Source organism: Nuphar pumila, chromosome 11 (assembly GCF_984573655.1).
Source record: "Nuphar pumila chromosome 11, dmNupPumi1.hap1.1, whole genome shotgun sequence".
Taxonomy (NCBI): domain Eukaryota; kingdom Viridiplantae; phylum Streptophyta; class Magnoliopsida; order Nymphaeales; family Nymphaeaceae; genus Nuphar; species Nuphar pumila.
Window position 1 is genome coordinate 15,596,955 of NC_143259.1, and position 17,136 is coordinate 15,614,090.

General features: G+C 37.0%; 1 protein-coding gene across 1 annotated transcript; it reads left to right on the forward strand.

Moving 5' to 3' along the window:
* Positions 1 to 6,823: 6,823 nt before the first annotated feature.
* Positions 6,824 to 10,631, forward strand: LOC149822089 (putative membrane protein At4g09580). Its single transcript, XM_089980985.1, has 4 exons — positions 6,824 to 7,108; positions 9,500 to 9,770; positions 9,840 to 10,010; positions 10,102 to 10,631. Exons 1-4 carry the CDS (start codon positions 6,885 to 6,887, stop codon positions 10,237 to 10,239), a joined length of 804 nt encoding a protein of 267 aa, XP_089837111.1. The 5' UTR covers positions 6,824 to 6,884; the 3' UTR covers positions 10,240 to 10,631.
* The last annotated feature ends 6,505 nt before the right edge of the window (positions 10,632 to 17,136 follow it).

The following is a 17,136-nucleotide window of genomic DNA, read 5'->3' on the forward strand; positions in this document are numbered from 1 at the left end:
GGTCCACACATGCGAAGGTTAAAATAGTTATTTTGACGTCTAACATTTGCGATTTTGATCATCGGACAAATTTTGACAAATAATGGGTTTTTTAAAGAAATGTATTAGTTTTTTTTATCATACAGTACAAAAAAATTTCGTTCCCATATTTGGGAGTAACTTCACATATTTGGAGAAAATTTGCTTGTGTGAAGGGTAAAAATATCATTTTGAAGTAAAAACTTTATGAATTTGAACATCAGACAAAATTTAAAAATTATAGGGCATTTTGAAAAATATGTCATTCATTTATCGTAACAAGAACAACAATAAAACTCTAAAAGAAAACCCATTTAGCATGCTTATATATATATATATAGGTTTTATAAATTTATGAGCCTAAATTCAAGTTGATTTGCCCGTAGCCAATCAGGATCAGTTAGCTTGGATGCAGGTTAATTGGATCGGCTCCATTATGTGTTTATGTAAATGCAAGCTATAAATAAGTGCGATTAGATTAATTATGTAAGATTCATAATATATATTTACTCTAAATATACCCTCAAGCAACTAATTAAGATTTGGATCCATTTTTTGGCACTCCCATGCTCTATAAGTTTAGTCAGCTTGATTTAGGTCAAATATTCTATCCGACGCACCTTTACTACCAAATGCACCTAATTTGCAACTAATTAATGTGTCCTTATCACTTTTATTTCTAAGGGTGTGCAACAAGTCCATAGTGTTCACCCACGTTGGACTTAAAAGTTTTGACTTAAGTTCACGTGAAATTAACCTTCATTGGAATATTATGTGCCCTATAGAAAGTTGATCAAGCTCCAATGTAATACGGACCATGTGGGTCAACATGCATATCTTAGCTTGGATCCATTTCATACTAGGCTTGTCTAGATGGGCGACATTGGATATGAATCTAATTCTGACTTAGATCCATGTGTTATTGGACTCAAATTGAATCCAATTGAATTAAGGAATTATGAATTTATAAGGGACATTACAATCCATTGAACCCCACTGGAGCTAAATGTGTCCAACTAGAATCCAATTCTTGATATGGATTCCATGTATGTTGAATCAAATTGAGTTAAACCAGATCTAAATGATATAGAATTGACATCATAGATCAAATATAGTGTTCAAATCAACTCCAGATTATCCATGCCCATACCTAGGGGTGTCAACAGGTTGGGTTAGACCCAGACACTACCTGTACCAAACCCTATAGGGTCACAGTTTGGTAATAAAGAAGGAGGTCCTATTAGAAACCAGGTCAGACCCAAAGGGTTCGATTAGTATATGGAGCCGAGTATGGTTTGCGAAATTTCATACCAAACCCAGGTCTGACCCGAGTTCCGATTAAGACCTGTAATTTTTCAATATAAAAAAAAAGATCAAAAGTATCATTTTACCCAGTGTGGTTCATATAATCCTTATAGGACTCGATATACATTTGGGTAATCACTTTGATTGGAGGAGAGAACCCAAGCAAGCATTTCTCATTCTCCCATTGGTTGAGAGGGTGTTTGGTATAGTTCTTTGGATGATAAAAGAGCACGCTCCCAATGGGGGTATCCACGTATACAAATGATGACGTGGCACTTTATTCCACGAATATGCCTCTCATCAGTATCGGGTGACCTAAAATTTTAGTATTCCTCATAAAGGGAATGGGAGTAGTCCCTTCCAAGATAAAGAAAAATCCAATTCTTTAGTAGCTGGATTTTATTGATGAATTACCACAAATTATGATGGCAGTGGATCGGGGCCCTGCCCCTCCTCGCCCCGTTTGGACTGAGGATGAAGGACATGAAACGGGAATAGAGGCGGGGATGAAGGTTAAAATCTATCCTCGTGTGGAGATGGACTTATGCTTTCCCCTGCCCCGCTCCATCCTCAATCCTTCTAAGGGATGACAATAGATTGAGGGGAAACGGGGCCCGCCCTGCTCCGTCTCGCCCCCGTTTGGACTGGAAATGGGGATGGATGGAGGTTAAAATCCATCCCCACGTGGGAATGGAGTGTATTATAATTTGGAAGAGGCTGCAAGTAGAGTCTTTGTTTGTAGTTAATAAATTAATTAATTTAGTATAAAATGACAAGTTTAAACTAAGGTTAATGGAGACTAAAGCCAAACACGTCATTCTCCATTACTAAAAAGAATCCGGAGATGGAAATAATTAGATTTCATGTGTTTGGTAGCCTATTATTCGGTTAGTCGGAAAAACATGTGCCCTTAATTTAAAAAAATTGGTTGCTTCCATGTAGGGATGGCAGTGGACCGGGGCGGGGGAAAAGGTCTCCACCCCCGCCTCAAAATCTGAACCTCGAACCCCGTCCCCGCATGGGTTTGAATTTTAACCTTCATCCTCGCTTCCATTCCCGTTTCATGTCCTTTATTCTTGGTCCAAACGGGACAAGGCAGGGCGGGCCCCCGTTTCTCCTCGATCAATGGCGGAGCTAGGGGTGGGCATGGGTGGGCGGCCGCCCACCCTAAAATTTGAAACCGAGTCGGCTCATGACTCGAAAAACCGAGTCGAATTGGGACTCGTGAAACCAAGTCGACGGGGACCCAGGGTCTCGATGAGTCTAGAGCCTGCCAAAAGGGGCGAGGGGTAAAACCCTCGCCAGTTTTCTAAAGCTCTGCCCCTCCGTTCCAGCGTTCCCCTTCTGTCACAGGCAAGGCAGCAACCCCATTCGCCGACAACCCCTGTGCTCTGCAGTGCCGCCGGCCTCCCTTCGGTGAACCCGCAGTGGCGGTGCCCCCCTCCGAGCTTCTCCCTCTCTGCTGCAATCTCCGGCGATGCGAGGCACCAGTGTCGTAGTCAGTCGGACCTTCGCCAATCTCAGGCGACCATCGCTAGCAGTTTGAAGAAGACCCTCTTATCTCCTAAATTTGAGGGTGGGTTTTGTTCATGTTCAGTGGCTCTGGTGATACAGTATCCAGTTATCCATTCTACAGGAGCAATACAGGCCAACCCTTCAATTTGGTTCTTGGTCCTTTCTTTTTGGGGCACAACTGAACGTGGGTCTAGTTTCTTTCCTCCTTTTTGGGCGCAACCTCATTAGAAGAGTCAATCTTGCGATCTTTTCTTGGTCATCGTGCGTGCATAGGACTCTCTTTTTGTGCCTGCTGCTAAAACAAGGTATGGATGTCTATCAATGTAACGAAGGCAACGGATAGTGTATCTTGTCTACCAGATAGTTGGTGTGAGTGAATTGCTTGTTCTCGATTGTCTAGGATTCTTGTAGTGAGTAACTGTGGCCATTGACAGATTTTAATAATTGGGTGTCTGTATTTTTTGTCTAACAGGCATTTTTATATTCTTTTTGCTTGAATTCTGCATATGGTGCATGTTGGTCATCATTGGTGTCATATAAAATGTATTCATTTTTTAGCTTAAAGTTTTTTCTGGGTTCTACGACCAATCTTGGTGGTCAGAGGCGGAGCTGGGGGAGGGCGGGGGGGGGGGCAGGACTGGGCTGTAGCCCAGTCCTGCCCCCCGAAACAGTTTTTTTTTTTTAAAAGCCCAGTCCTAGCCCAGCTCAGCCCTGACTGCAACAAATAGTTTGATTTGTCCATATAAAATAGATTTTTATTAATAATTGTAGCCATTTTTTATTTTATATCAAAAAAGAAAAATTCGGGGGCGCTGCCCCCAAACCCCCGACTATCACACCGTTTTTTTTTTTTTTTGCTACACCCCTGTTTGCCCACCCCTCACATCAATCCTAGCTACGCCACTGTCCTCGGTCCATTACCATCCTTAAAGAAGGATTGGGGATAGGACAGAGCGGGGATCCGGACAGGGACAGGGCAGGGCGAGGAAAAGCCTAAGTCCATCCCCACAACGGTTTTGATTTTAACCTCCATTCCCACCTCCATACTCATATAATGTCCTCCATCCTCAGTCCAAATGGGACAAGGTGGGGCGGGATCCCATTTTCCCTCGATCCATTACTGTCCCTAAAAAAAGATTGGAGATGGGGGCAGGGCGGGGCAAGATAGGAATCAGGATGGGGACAGGGCAGGGCGGAGGGAAAGCGAAAGTCCATCCCCGCACGAGTTTTGATTTTAACCTCCATCCCCACTTTGATCCCCATTTCATGTCCTCCATCCCGATCCAATCAGGGCAAGGCGGGGCGAGGTCGGTTTTCCACCGGTCCACTGCCATCCCTACTTCCATTGTGCATATCACATCCATATCTAACTTAAAATCTGCCTTTATTTGTTAATTAGATGTTTCATTTGTTGGATTTCATTATTAGTGAAGGTAATCATGCATACAATAAGATGTATCATGCTCATGTTTTGGATCTGTCACCATATACTTATCTCATGAAAAGGATCGGTCGTGATTCTTAAGCACATTCTGCCTTGGGTAGTTGCATGCATGATTGAAGGATCACATGAGGTATTTTATAGAACCATTCAAATTGCTTAAAGCCATCTATTTTAATTCCCCTAAGATGATTATCATGGTATTAATGTTTTTTTATATAGTTTGGGTTGACGACAAATGGAAATAGATTATTTCACGTGTGTGAAGTTTTTTAGAAGATTTGAGAGGTTCGGTACCTGGGGTTCCGCCATCAAATTATATAATGGAATAATTTAAAATTGAAGCATATATAAACAAGGGGGAGCTTTTTTCTCTCCGTGGTTTCTCTACCCTTTAAAAAACTTATGACCAAACACAAACTTTAGTTAAACTTTTAAATTATTAGAGTTAAAACCAACTGGTTTATTACACAAATTCAAATGGCTGTTACATTAAATATTTGACAAACAACATGTATTGGTCTAATTGAGTTCTAGTTTTATAAAACGATGTTGAAAATGGACATATGTATGAAATTTTCCTAAATGTCAAAACAGAGAATATGAAGTACATGATTTGGATCTAATAACTCAACATGATTCAAACTCAAGATCAGATAGCGGATCCATATAAGCAAATTTTTGAGGGTTTTTTTTATATAGTTTTACTTGTTATACTTGTTTTTTCTCGAAAGGAAAAGTTTTTTTTTAAAAGATGGACTTTTTTTTTTTTCAAAGTTTTAGTTTTACTAATTATGTTAAATGTTCATTGGAATTTTTTTAGCACTTATTTTTTTAAACTTTTTGGCAGTTTAGGTTCAAATCTCATGGGTGTCACCCCTTGCTCAAGCATAAGCATGGCGACTCCCTGAGAGCACGAGGGTAAGCCCACAAAGTTTTCGGCCGCCAAGACAGTGACTATAAGTACGGCAGACGGCTTTCTCCATGTAAATATATAGGGATTGCTTCCAATCAGATTCGAACTCAGATCCCTCTATTAATAGACTACGACTGTAACTAGCTCTCTATAAAACATAAAGTGAGCTTGATGATCCTAACATTGACCGCATTAGCGACTCATAAAAGTGTTGCTAGAGTAGCAAAATGTATTATGGATCTTGTAGCCATAATGAAACACACAAGTTTTTGATATTGTTACACACACTTTGAGCTTATGCTCCATTAAAAACACATTTTTGTCAAATTAACTTGGGTTGTCACTAACCTAAGTTAACTTAAGGATAAAGTTACTGATATACGATCAAAACATTAATTCTTTTGAAAAAAAAATGCACTTAAACATTAGGTGATCATAAAAAACGCACTTAAGTTTTGGTAATTATAGCATACATTTAATAACTTTGACTTAAGTTATCCTTTACTTTTCTTAATTAATCATAAAAAGCTTAAGTACGTTTTTTAACAATATTTAAAAATTATCGTCCAAAGTTGAAGTGTATATATTTAATATAATTTATTGTAGTTACAATCTAATTGAGATGTCACGATGCAAGCCATTTTGACTCGATCTAAGCTGGTATAAATGTTCAATATGTTCGATCGAGTAGGATTTGACCCTTATATTATGTTTTTAAACAAAAAAAATATATGTTTTTTTAATAAATATAAAATAATAATAAATTAATGTTTTAATATTGTTAATATTATTTTAATGGTTTTAATATGTGTCATGTTCTGATTGACACGCAATATTTTTTATTATTTTTAGCCGATACAAAACAATTCACTTGAATATCGATATTGTGAATCAATGGCCAACCGATTCAGGGCCGATACCGATACTGACAACATTGGTTTGTACTTACAAAACGATTGTAGGGGTATGTAGTTGGAATGGGCCTCAGCTGTTAGATGGGCCAGTCGGGTTCGATTCCTGGGGGCATTATTCCTTTGGAGTAAGCCGAAGTTGATGGTTCACTGGGGTCAAGGGGTGCTTCTGAGCTTCCACTCCACCCTAGTGGTTTTCCTGTTCCTATCATAGTGACAAATATCACAAGATTTTATGAAAAATCATGAGAAATTGCCCAAAAGTTTAAAACTATAATTTCTTGCGGGATTTTCAAAGTATCAAGATGGTTATTTATCATGGAAAAACCGTGTGTTTTTATTTTTAAATAATTTTTATTAATATTATTTCATAAAATTTATTTTTTATTGCCAAAATTTTGCCAAAAAACGTGAGATTTATGAAAAAAAATTCAAATTCTCGTGTCCCTTTTTTAACTTTTGTCACTACGGTTCCTATATGAAAAAAAACTTTTGAAAAGGCTTTAAGCTTTTAACCCTTTTAAAAAACAGAAAAGAAAAGAAAGAGGGGCGTTTTTGTTATTTCTTTGAACAGTAGATCCGTATTTCTGCTCATAATAGAAAAAAGGATAGTTTTATTTATTTATTTTATTGGTTTGTCTGATTGTTTGTTATTCATATTTAAAAGCAAAGCCAACGTTGATAGAACTCTGCAAATCTCTGCAACCTCCTTTTCTCTCTCAAGACAAAGAAGGAAGATAGAGAGAGAGAGAGAGAGAGAGATTTGGGGGAGGCGGAGATGGCGGAGGTGCGAGAGGTGAGCAAGGGGATGGGCGTTGGGTGCACCACCGTCGTTTCCTCACCGCCACCCAAGTTTCCCCTGACCACCGGTGAGGTGGCGGTGGCCTCCACCATCGTGGCGGGATACGTCCTGGCCCTCTTCTGCGTCTACTTGACGATGCCCTCCTCCGATTACGCCTTCCTTAGGTTCCCACAAACGCTTGAGGATCTTCAGCTCCTCCGGTCTCTCTCTCTCTCTCTCTCTCTCTTTGATTAATTGGGCTTCTTTGTGTTCAAAGATTGATGATTCCCTTATACGGTTGATTGGAAATTATTGGGTTTTTGTTATATTTATTTGGGTTTTTTTTGTTGATTTTGGTTTTGTGCGTATCTCCTTCAAATTTGCTGGATGGAATCATCATCATTGTTGTTGGTGTTGTTTGTTATTCTTTTTTCTTAGGAAAACAAGAAGATGGTCAAATTGTGAGCTTTGTTTAAGATGAATTAGGGCTTTTTTTCTTGATGGGATGGGGTGAAAAGGAGGAAAAATCTTATTTTTTCCTTTGCCTTTCATCGATTTGACCTTTGTAAAGGAAACCCGATCATGGTCGTAAATAATTTTGGTTTTTTACATTATTGATCTGAAAATTGACTGATTTAATTGGGTTCCGTGTTGGGATTTTCTTGTGATAGTTTCAGAACTTTAATGGAGGTCTGGCAAAGTTCTCTGAGTTATCTAAGATAATGTGTATTTAGATGAGGTTATCGAGATTCTCATGGTGGTATTCTTTACCGTCAGCAAGGTGATAACCTTTAAAAGAAGCTAGATCTATGAGTTTGTATGCTTCCCTTTATTAAGCTCATTTTCCTCACCGTTTTTCTGTTATTGCCCTTTAGTTTTCTAGGTCCCAGTTTTCGGCACTAGGTTCTACTCACTTTTGTAATCTACAATTTATATAAGTATCGACTGCCGATGTTTTAATTTTATGGAGCTCTTCATTGTTGTTTCTTTGTTAGTTTTAGGGCCCTTTGCGGTTTGAGACCGGAATGCTTACATTCTAACTTTGAAGGATAGGGTTTCATATTTGATCAAGCATATCAAGAAGCCAGGGTTCTGTATTTTTAGCTTTATTGATATCCAAAATGTCTATTCTCTGTCCTTTTGCAAATTTATACAATCTGAAAATATATTCTGAAACCTCCAGATTTGTTGTGCATAACTATGCCACCCATTTTTGTTGAATTATTTTGTCAGTTTTTCGCGAGAGTGTCATCTTTGAAGAGCTTCTCTTGTCTCATTATACAGCTTTGTAGTAATCTGACCAATCACTGGTTGTCCCGTGAGATTGTATCATAGCATCTTGATTGCAGATTTGTTTCAGCAATCTATTGTTTATTTTCTGAAAATTATAATGATTCTTAGCCATGTCATAGGTTTGATTTTAAATGCACTACCCTATGAACAGTCAGGTCCAGGTATAAATTAACTATCTTGAATGACGTGAGGAATGTCTTGTGTTTCTTGAACAGTTCACAAGAGCTTCTGTGTAACTTACGAAGAATGCTTTCCATGTTACAGGAAGCATGCTTCCAAGGACTTGGGGGACATTGGAGTTGTACTTTCATTAAAAACAACACATTTACATAAGGAACTGTAATTTCTAGCAAAAAGAAACTATAGTCGGCTTTAATAGAATTAAGGAATAAAGAACAAATCGTAGCATATTTCCAAAAATTCCTTCATAACATGAAATGATGAAAAGATCTACTTACTTTATTAAACTCAAAGGTTTATTTGGCAATTTATTTAAAAGAATAAGTCGAGACAGAAGTGTTTGAAATTTGCTTCTCATTATAAGAAGAATGTGTACACTATTATGTACTTTTCCGTATAATAGATGGACTGTACATAATATTAATGCCATAAAGTATGACAATTTTGACTTTTTGCTTTTGAATTCGCATCTTAAGAATTTCCAAGCTGTTCTTTTTTCTTGCTTCATATAAACCTAAAAAACACTTGCTTCTTGCATTCATTTCCCATATCACTTGTCGATTCCACTTTCCTCTTTGGCATCATTGGCTTTTAGGAGGTTACCCTTATGTGGGCTTACTGAAGGTTGAAAAAGAAATGTTGGGTGGCTGAATTCGATCTTCTGCCATATAACGCCTTAAAGCAATTTTTATGGCCTGTATTTAGCATTCCTTTCGCTTATAAAAACAACGAGTGAAGAAAAGCCACATCTTATTCTGTAAGATGCTGCCCAACACTTTTTGTGCAATTTTCTAGAGGAACAGGTCATTGTTTCCAGTTCTTTCTTCCATTTTATACAGACAAGGAGTTGGAAGATGTTTAAAAGTTGAAGAGTGACCATTGCATGTGAAGCCACAAGACTTCCATTTTGTTGTAAAATAAATTAAGCCAAATCTTATTGTTGAACAGATTCAAAATATTACATGACGAACTGGAAGGATGAGAACCACTAAAAACATGGGATATGGAAGTGAATAAAAGTGATTTACTAAATACCTGCTATGTCTTAATTTACTATGTGTTGATGCTTCTCTCTACAATTTTTAACCATCCAACTACTGGAGCTGATTGTAAAAAGTCTGATCTCATCTTTCTCGTAGGGATCACCTTGAAAGTTACACAAGAGATTACACCATACAGGTGCTGGTGGGCTACTGTGCAGTCTACATTTTTATGCAAACATTCATGATTCCTGGGACTGTATTCATGTCCTTGCTTGCTGGAGCGCTTTTTGGAGTCCTTAAAGGTGTTGCTTTGGTTGTCTTTAATGCCACTGCTGGTGCATCATCATGCTATTTCCTATCAAAGTTGATAGGGAAGCCCCTAGTCTTCTCATTATGGCCAGACAAGCTGAGCTTTTTCCAAGCACAGGTTAGGGTGTGAAGCCACCTCAGGAACTCCAAATTATTGCCTTGTGATCTCTGAACTCTTCCATTTCAGGTTGCTAAAAGAAGAGAGAAGCTTCTGAACTACATGCTCTTTTTAAGAGTAACCCCCACTCTGCCTAACACATTCATAAACGTAGCATCACCAATTGTAGATGTACCTTACCATATATTCCTTCTGGCAACGTTCATCGGACTTATTCCAGCTGCTTATGTGACTGTAAGGGTATGCCATAGAATGCATTTTGGTGGTTCCCACTTTCAGTTTAGTTCATTTGGCATAAAAAATCAAAGTTTTTTCTCGTCTATTTATGCAGGCTGGGCTGGCTCTTGGTGAACTAAGATCGCTAGCTGATCTTTATGACATTCAGGCCCTTGCAACACTTTTCTTCATTGGAATCGTCTCAGTAACTCCGACATTAATAAGCAAGACTGACACTTCTTCCCGAACATGACATCAATATTTTATTGTGCAGCTCTGTGCATTATGAACAGATTGCAGGTGTTGGAACAATCCATGTATTTGTACAGTTGAATTTACTGACCATTATTGCCATAGACAAATTCTTGGGATTCTACCGCAGCGCATGGGAAAGAAATTTACATACCAGTAAATTGGCAATTGGTGAGTAATTCTTATGCAGTTTGGCTTGTTTGAGTAACATGTGACTCAATCAATACTAGTGAAATGTAAATATTAATGCAGTGATATAGTGTTTTCATTAGCTAATCCTGAATTCCTGTGATGGCCATGGGCAATGCTTTGCTTTCAGATGAATTGAAGTTGTATTTCTGTTGGGTTCAAAGCACAAGTTAATTGTAAAGAATCAGAATCATGTTTCCATAATTTATTCAGTTTGGTGTGTACTGTTTTGGAAAGTTCTTTGTTGTCTGTAACATGGTCGCCAGTGGCGTTCATTGCGGTCAAGGGTCACCAAGCCCCAAAGAAAACCCCATATCCTATAGTAGCATCCTTTGAACTAAAAAGGACTCCAGTATGCTTGGAATGCTAAATTGCAGGCCACTAGTCATAGGATAAAATATTGAACCTGTTAAACTGTTTGTAATTTAATTTGAATCACAAATTAAATGGTGAGAGAGAGAGAGAGAGAGAGAGAGAGAGAGAGAGAGAGAGAGAGAGAGAGAGAGAGAGAGAGAGAGAGAGAGAGAGACACACGTGCCAATTTATACCTTTTCCAGAAAATGGGCTAAGGCTAAGCTTGCATGTACCTCTGGCATACATTTGGGAAGTCCCAGGTTCAAGTTCTTTTCCTCTCTGTTCTGTTCATAAAAATTATTAAAAAGATGCCTATCTTATCTTGGTTCAAGCTCAGCAGACCTCAAGCTTGAAACAGAATGTTCTCGGCTGTGCTTCAACAATGTTATTCTTTGAGCTTGCATATATCCTTGCCTTCCGCTTCAAAATTTATGCATATGACAGGAAACCGACTGGATTGGCTTGAATAAACGCTAGTCCAATTCAAACACAAGGCGATTATGAATCTATCCCATTTAAGCCCTGCGAGAGCCTTGCATAGATGGAAACACCATCTCCATGTGTTGCCAAATATGTTAAAATTGGAATTGTCAAAAACATCCTCTTGTGAATTGTGTTGAAATCCTGTGTTTGGTTGCCAGCTCGATCCCGAATGCAGTTTTGGCAACACAACTGCTCTCAAATGACAGAAATCACAACGCACTGCTCGCAAACAACACAGGGTGTTGGAAAAACTCTAAGGGACCTCCAATTCAAGACTCCCATTCAGAGCTTACACTTTACAGTGCATAAGTTGCAAAAGAGAGCACAAGTGTCATGAGGATGGTCTTTCTTTTCTCCCAAACACCTTACAGGTGGAATTAGTAAAAGAGTGGCCAGACATCCCCAAACAGGTATAGTGAATGTGCCAAATCCATGAATTTCCACTTTACTCGTGGAATCCACATAAGAAACCCTGACGGTTGACTCCTAAACATATGTAGTCAAATTTCCTCAACCTCTTCGTTTGTTAACTCCCTAATCATGGATCTTTGACTGTGTTTGCATGACAGATCCACAATATTTATGATCTTTGCACATTCTTCAATATTAACCTATCATCATATAGAGATGAAAATAAAGCTCTGTTTGGGATCCTCCAATTAGAGATGTGTTATGGTTTCCCCATTGTTTTCATGCTCTCTTGCTGTTTGAGAGCACTGGTGTTGCCAAAACATTGCATTAGGAATGGAGTTGGTAGCACTAACACCACATTTCAACACCATTCACAGGAGAATGTTTTTGGCAGCTCCATCCTTGGATGCAACATTTTGACAAAACCATATTTCGGCAAAAATGGTGTTTTCGTGCCAATGCAAAACTCCGAAAAATAGGCTAAGATTTTACAAAATGTTGCTTCTGTTTTTTATTTGTGTAATGCAATATGTGAAGAACAAAAACAACAGACACAAGCAATGTGAGGGAGGAACTAATCGTTCATAGTTGTTGAATAAGAATAGTCAATACCAGTAAGAACAGATATGGTGTCCTCTCTGTCTGGTAAGCGCTTTGTTGGGTAGGGCTGTCAATGGGAGGGTTTGTATACCCAACTCGACGTAAACCTGAATACCTGTTATGGGCATAAAAAATGCTAAACCTGAATCAAGCAATATGTGGATTGGGTTCACGTTACAATTTTTGTTGGATATCTGAACCGACCTAACTTGATTTGAGCATTTTATGTGTATTTTTTTTAATAAATATGCATCTTTAGAACTATTAATTATATTGGTGGGGTTTGTAATGTCAATTTCTTGGACTAAAATAATCCTAGACCGACTATTTGTTATCTGGCCGGGTTTGGGTACACCTTGATGGGTAGAATACCTGACCTATTGGCACATCTCATATTCGGTGCTAATCATGTACGGTCTCTTTTGAGTTGCCCTATAAGCTCATATATATTGAATCTCTAGAATATGAGAACTAATTGTGAACAGCTATTTTCATAGATTTTGTCCCTTTTGCTTGAATCTAACCATACGGATGTGATCTACATGCTTGGATTTATAAGAACCCTCTCTTGAATCATCCTATTTTGATGCATAAATGTGATTTTTTTAAGGTTTTAAAATCAAAGGCTCATAATCTTCATAAATTTTCAAGCATTCAAAAATCACATTTTTTCATCGAAAATACATGATCCAATGGCTGATTCCTAGCAAATTCACCATGCCAAGCACATCCACACGGTTGGATTTGCAAAAAACCTGTTGAAATGTTCATATTTCTAGTTCTCATTTTCTTGTTCTCATATTTTAGTTTTCATATTCTAGTTACTATATATATATATATATATATATATATATATATATATATATATATATATATATATATATATAATGGGAATGAAAACCTCTCCAATGATTTTTTTTAATGTTTTTTTCAAAATTCTAATCATACAGATGCGTTGAGTATGATTGATTTACTATAAATGGACACTTCGATCATGAATTTTGAATACAAAAAATGGTATTTGGAGCCTCAAAAATTTATGAAAATATATGTTTTTGATTTTGAAACTATAAAAACCTATCCATGCATTAGAATCAAATGCTCGAAGAACTGATTCCTATAAAAAAAAACATATAGATCACATCTGTAGGGTTAGGATTTTGAAAAAAATACCAAAAATCCAATAAAATGTTCATTGGGAAGGTTTTCCATTGAGGAGGTTTATATATATATATATATATATATATATATATATATATATATATATATATATATATATATATATATATATATATATAGATAGATAGATAGAGAGAGAGAGAGAGAGAGAGAGAGAGAGAGAGAGAGAGAGAGAGAGAGTTTAAATTTGAAACCAGAAATTCCTGAAACATAAAAGGAGAGGTAAGAGTGCCTGTAACATGAGGTGGGCATCTTACTAGTTATGGTGCGGTTGTATTGGGAAACCTCAAATTGGGCTTTGCTTGCTCGTTGGACTAACATTTTTCTAGACCAGGCCTTGGACCCAGACCCATCTTGTGTAGGGATGTCAACATGCAGATATTATCCGACATCAAACCTCAATCAGAATTGGATTAGGCAAATCTGGTAGCCAAAGTTGAGTTTGAGAGTCCGATTAATAATTGGATCCCACATTTAGTATTGAGTTTTGCATTTGAAACAAAGTATGAGTATGTCTAAGATCCAAATTCGAGTACATGTAATTGTAAGGTGTTGTGCTAGTCATATCCGAACTTGATTTTAGTTGATCCCATCCCAATCTGATTAGGTCATACTCAATATTGTAGTGTAAGTAGGTTCCAAGAAGTTAGGTTTCCTCCTACTAAGATGCATTATCCAGTGGTGAATTTTCTATCAATTTTGCTTCCTGCTTAGTTTGTGTCGGAGTATACCACGATATTGTGATGTTCGTTTCTTTTTAGCCAAATGCTTGTTTGAGAGTTTTCTTGATGTATCTTATAATACAATCTATGGTTAGCATATGCAGTTGTTTTAAAGCATGCATGAATTGATTGACCAGACTAACGACATAGGTTATGTGATGACAGTGAGATAAATGAAAATTTTCACTAATCTCGGGTAGTGCTCGATATCCTTTACTGCTTTTTCTTTGTAATGCCCCAAAATTTTAACCTAAAAATACAATAATTTTTTTTAATATGCACTTTAATACGATGTCTCACATATGATATTGCCTTGACCAAATTATGTGTTAAGGAGTCAGCTTGTGCACCAACAATGAATAGCTCCCTAGAACCGAATTCAAGAAAAGACATCCACTTGACAAAACCCTTTATCAAATGATTTTGAAATCACAGCAAAAATCATTAATTTAAAATCAATTAAACATTCTGGGTGAGTTACAGTGTTCAAACATACCACCATTCATAAAATTAAAGCATCAATCAAATAAATAAAAGTTATTACAATCTAGTTTTAAATTTAATAATCATTAAATTTAAAATCAAGTTTTCAATATTTAAATTGTTGGTTTATATGGCACCCTCACAACATCACACAACTACTCTATCAACCTACTAGTTATTTGAAAAATTATAAAGTAGGGTTGTCAAACTACAATGAGTCTCAGTAAAAAACATCATATTAAGCATATATATACAAAACTAAGTGCACATAATATCCAATATAACCATTATATTGCACAATTAAGCCACAATGCATTCAACTGAACACACATAAATCATATTTTTATGCAAGATGCCATAAATAAAAAATAGTATTATGAATATGCAGTTGACTTATTATGGCATATCTTTATACAAGTTTTCATGCATAATTATGATTGACTTTAAGGTTTTAAGTTTTTCTCTATTACCTTCTTGCAAGTACTTGTAGTACAATTGTAGCCTCATAAGAAACCACTCTAGTGCTTGTTCTTTCAAATATTTTAAATATTTGAGTGACTTACTAAAACTGATCCACTGAAGGCAATCCATGACCAAGAAAAAATTTACCAGTGGTAGAGATTTCGATGATGCACCCAAAATCTTCTGTAGAAGACATGGACCTACCACCTATGACACATGGGCAGTCTTGACCCCTTAACTCCGAGGACTGGGACCAAGTGAGACTAGGGGTGGACATTGAGTCAACCCGATCCGGCCTAACTCAATTCTAAAATATATAAATGCTTGATTGAAATTATGGGTTAACGAGAGAATAACAAGTTCCCATGCAACTAATTCCTAATTAGTACAACTAATTAGATAAATAGTAATAATTAACAAATAACAAGTTCACATGCAACTAATTAAGTAAATAATAATAGTTATCCAAGTTACTATGTAATAGTTAATTTTTAAAATTTTATATTATTAAAAAATAAAAAATAAAAAAATAACTTAGGCCTATCGAGCCGGCTCGGTAGCCCATGGGCCGGCCCGAACCCAACCCACGTATATAACAGGTTGGGTTTCTGCCTGGTACCTAACGAGCCTAGGCTTAAAATCATGACCTAAACCCTGCCTATGGTAGGCCGGGTCGGCTTGGCCTATCAGACTGCAGGGAAGGTTGCCCACCCCTTATTGAGACGCCATTGCTCTCAACTAAATACAAAGTGGTCCAACGGAGTTTTATACCACTTACCATCTCTAAGACCAAGTTTGGATGAGTTGCTGGTTTTCTTTATTGAAGCAGAGTTTCATACATTTTCATAGCAAGTGCCTACAAATCACTGCAAAGCTCAAAGGCCCAAGTACCTCATCAGGATGACTTGCTACACTGTCTTTCAGACAAGGGCACCATACTGCCCATGTAATAGTTACACAGTTCATTACATAACTCATTCAATATGCTCATATTCTTCAAACCATTCAAGCATCTTGCGTGTGAAGGTGATCCCATATTATTAAGTATATATACATGGTGTATTTATTTGCATAGCTTAGTGCACCTCAGCACCCCACTAAGTTTCTATCAAACTCCTTGCTCACTCATGAGTAGTCCTGTGTACATACATGTCTTACATGTAATATAGCACAAAAACACTTATGCCACAACCATATACATTTGTGCACCCATGACACTTCATTGGTTCCCTGAACCATACAACATCAATTGACATGTGCAAGCATATAGCTCTATGTCAAATTGCACATTTACGTATGCATATGCAACATTCACAACTTATGCTTACTTAGCATGAATCAATTCCTTGAATTCAGAAGCTCATCATAAAACATTCACATATGGAATATGCAATTTATGTATTATAGTACATAATCATAGCAATTAACATCTTGATGCATGCCCTAACATCATATCATAAGCATATATTGCATATTATTCTCACTCAAACATTTACACATAACATGCATTCATTTAGCCTTGTAATTGAAAGTTACAACACAAGCATAATCACATGAGCATAATCAAACACCAGGATACCGTACCCAAACAAGGTATGTGTCCAATAGGTCCAACTCTAGAACTCATTTAAGTCAAACTGGTTCATACCCAAAACCATGACACCACATGATCACACTTTTCAAAATTTGGATAGCATGGGCAAAATTTATGAGACGTAAATTATGCCACGGTCTGAATATAAGGCATCAAATTCTAAAAATTTAACAGAAGATAGTTTGATATGTTCACTAACTATAGACACAAATCTGCCCAAATTGGATATAAAAATTATTCTATCAAAATTGTTTTTCTGCTGACTGAAATAAAACTGTTCGATTTGGTCTCACCGAAAAAGCAACAACCAACAGAAATCTAGAATGAGTTAAATTCTGTCATTTTTATTATAGTTAACTTGATAAATTCTTTCATAGGAATCAAGTCTAAACTACATCCCATCCATGAATTAAAATTTACT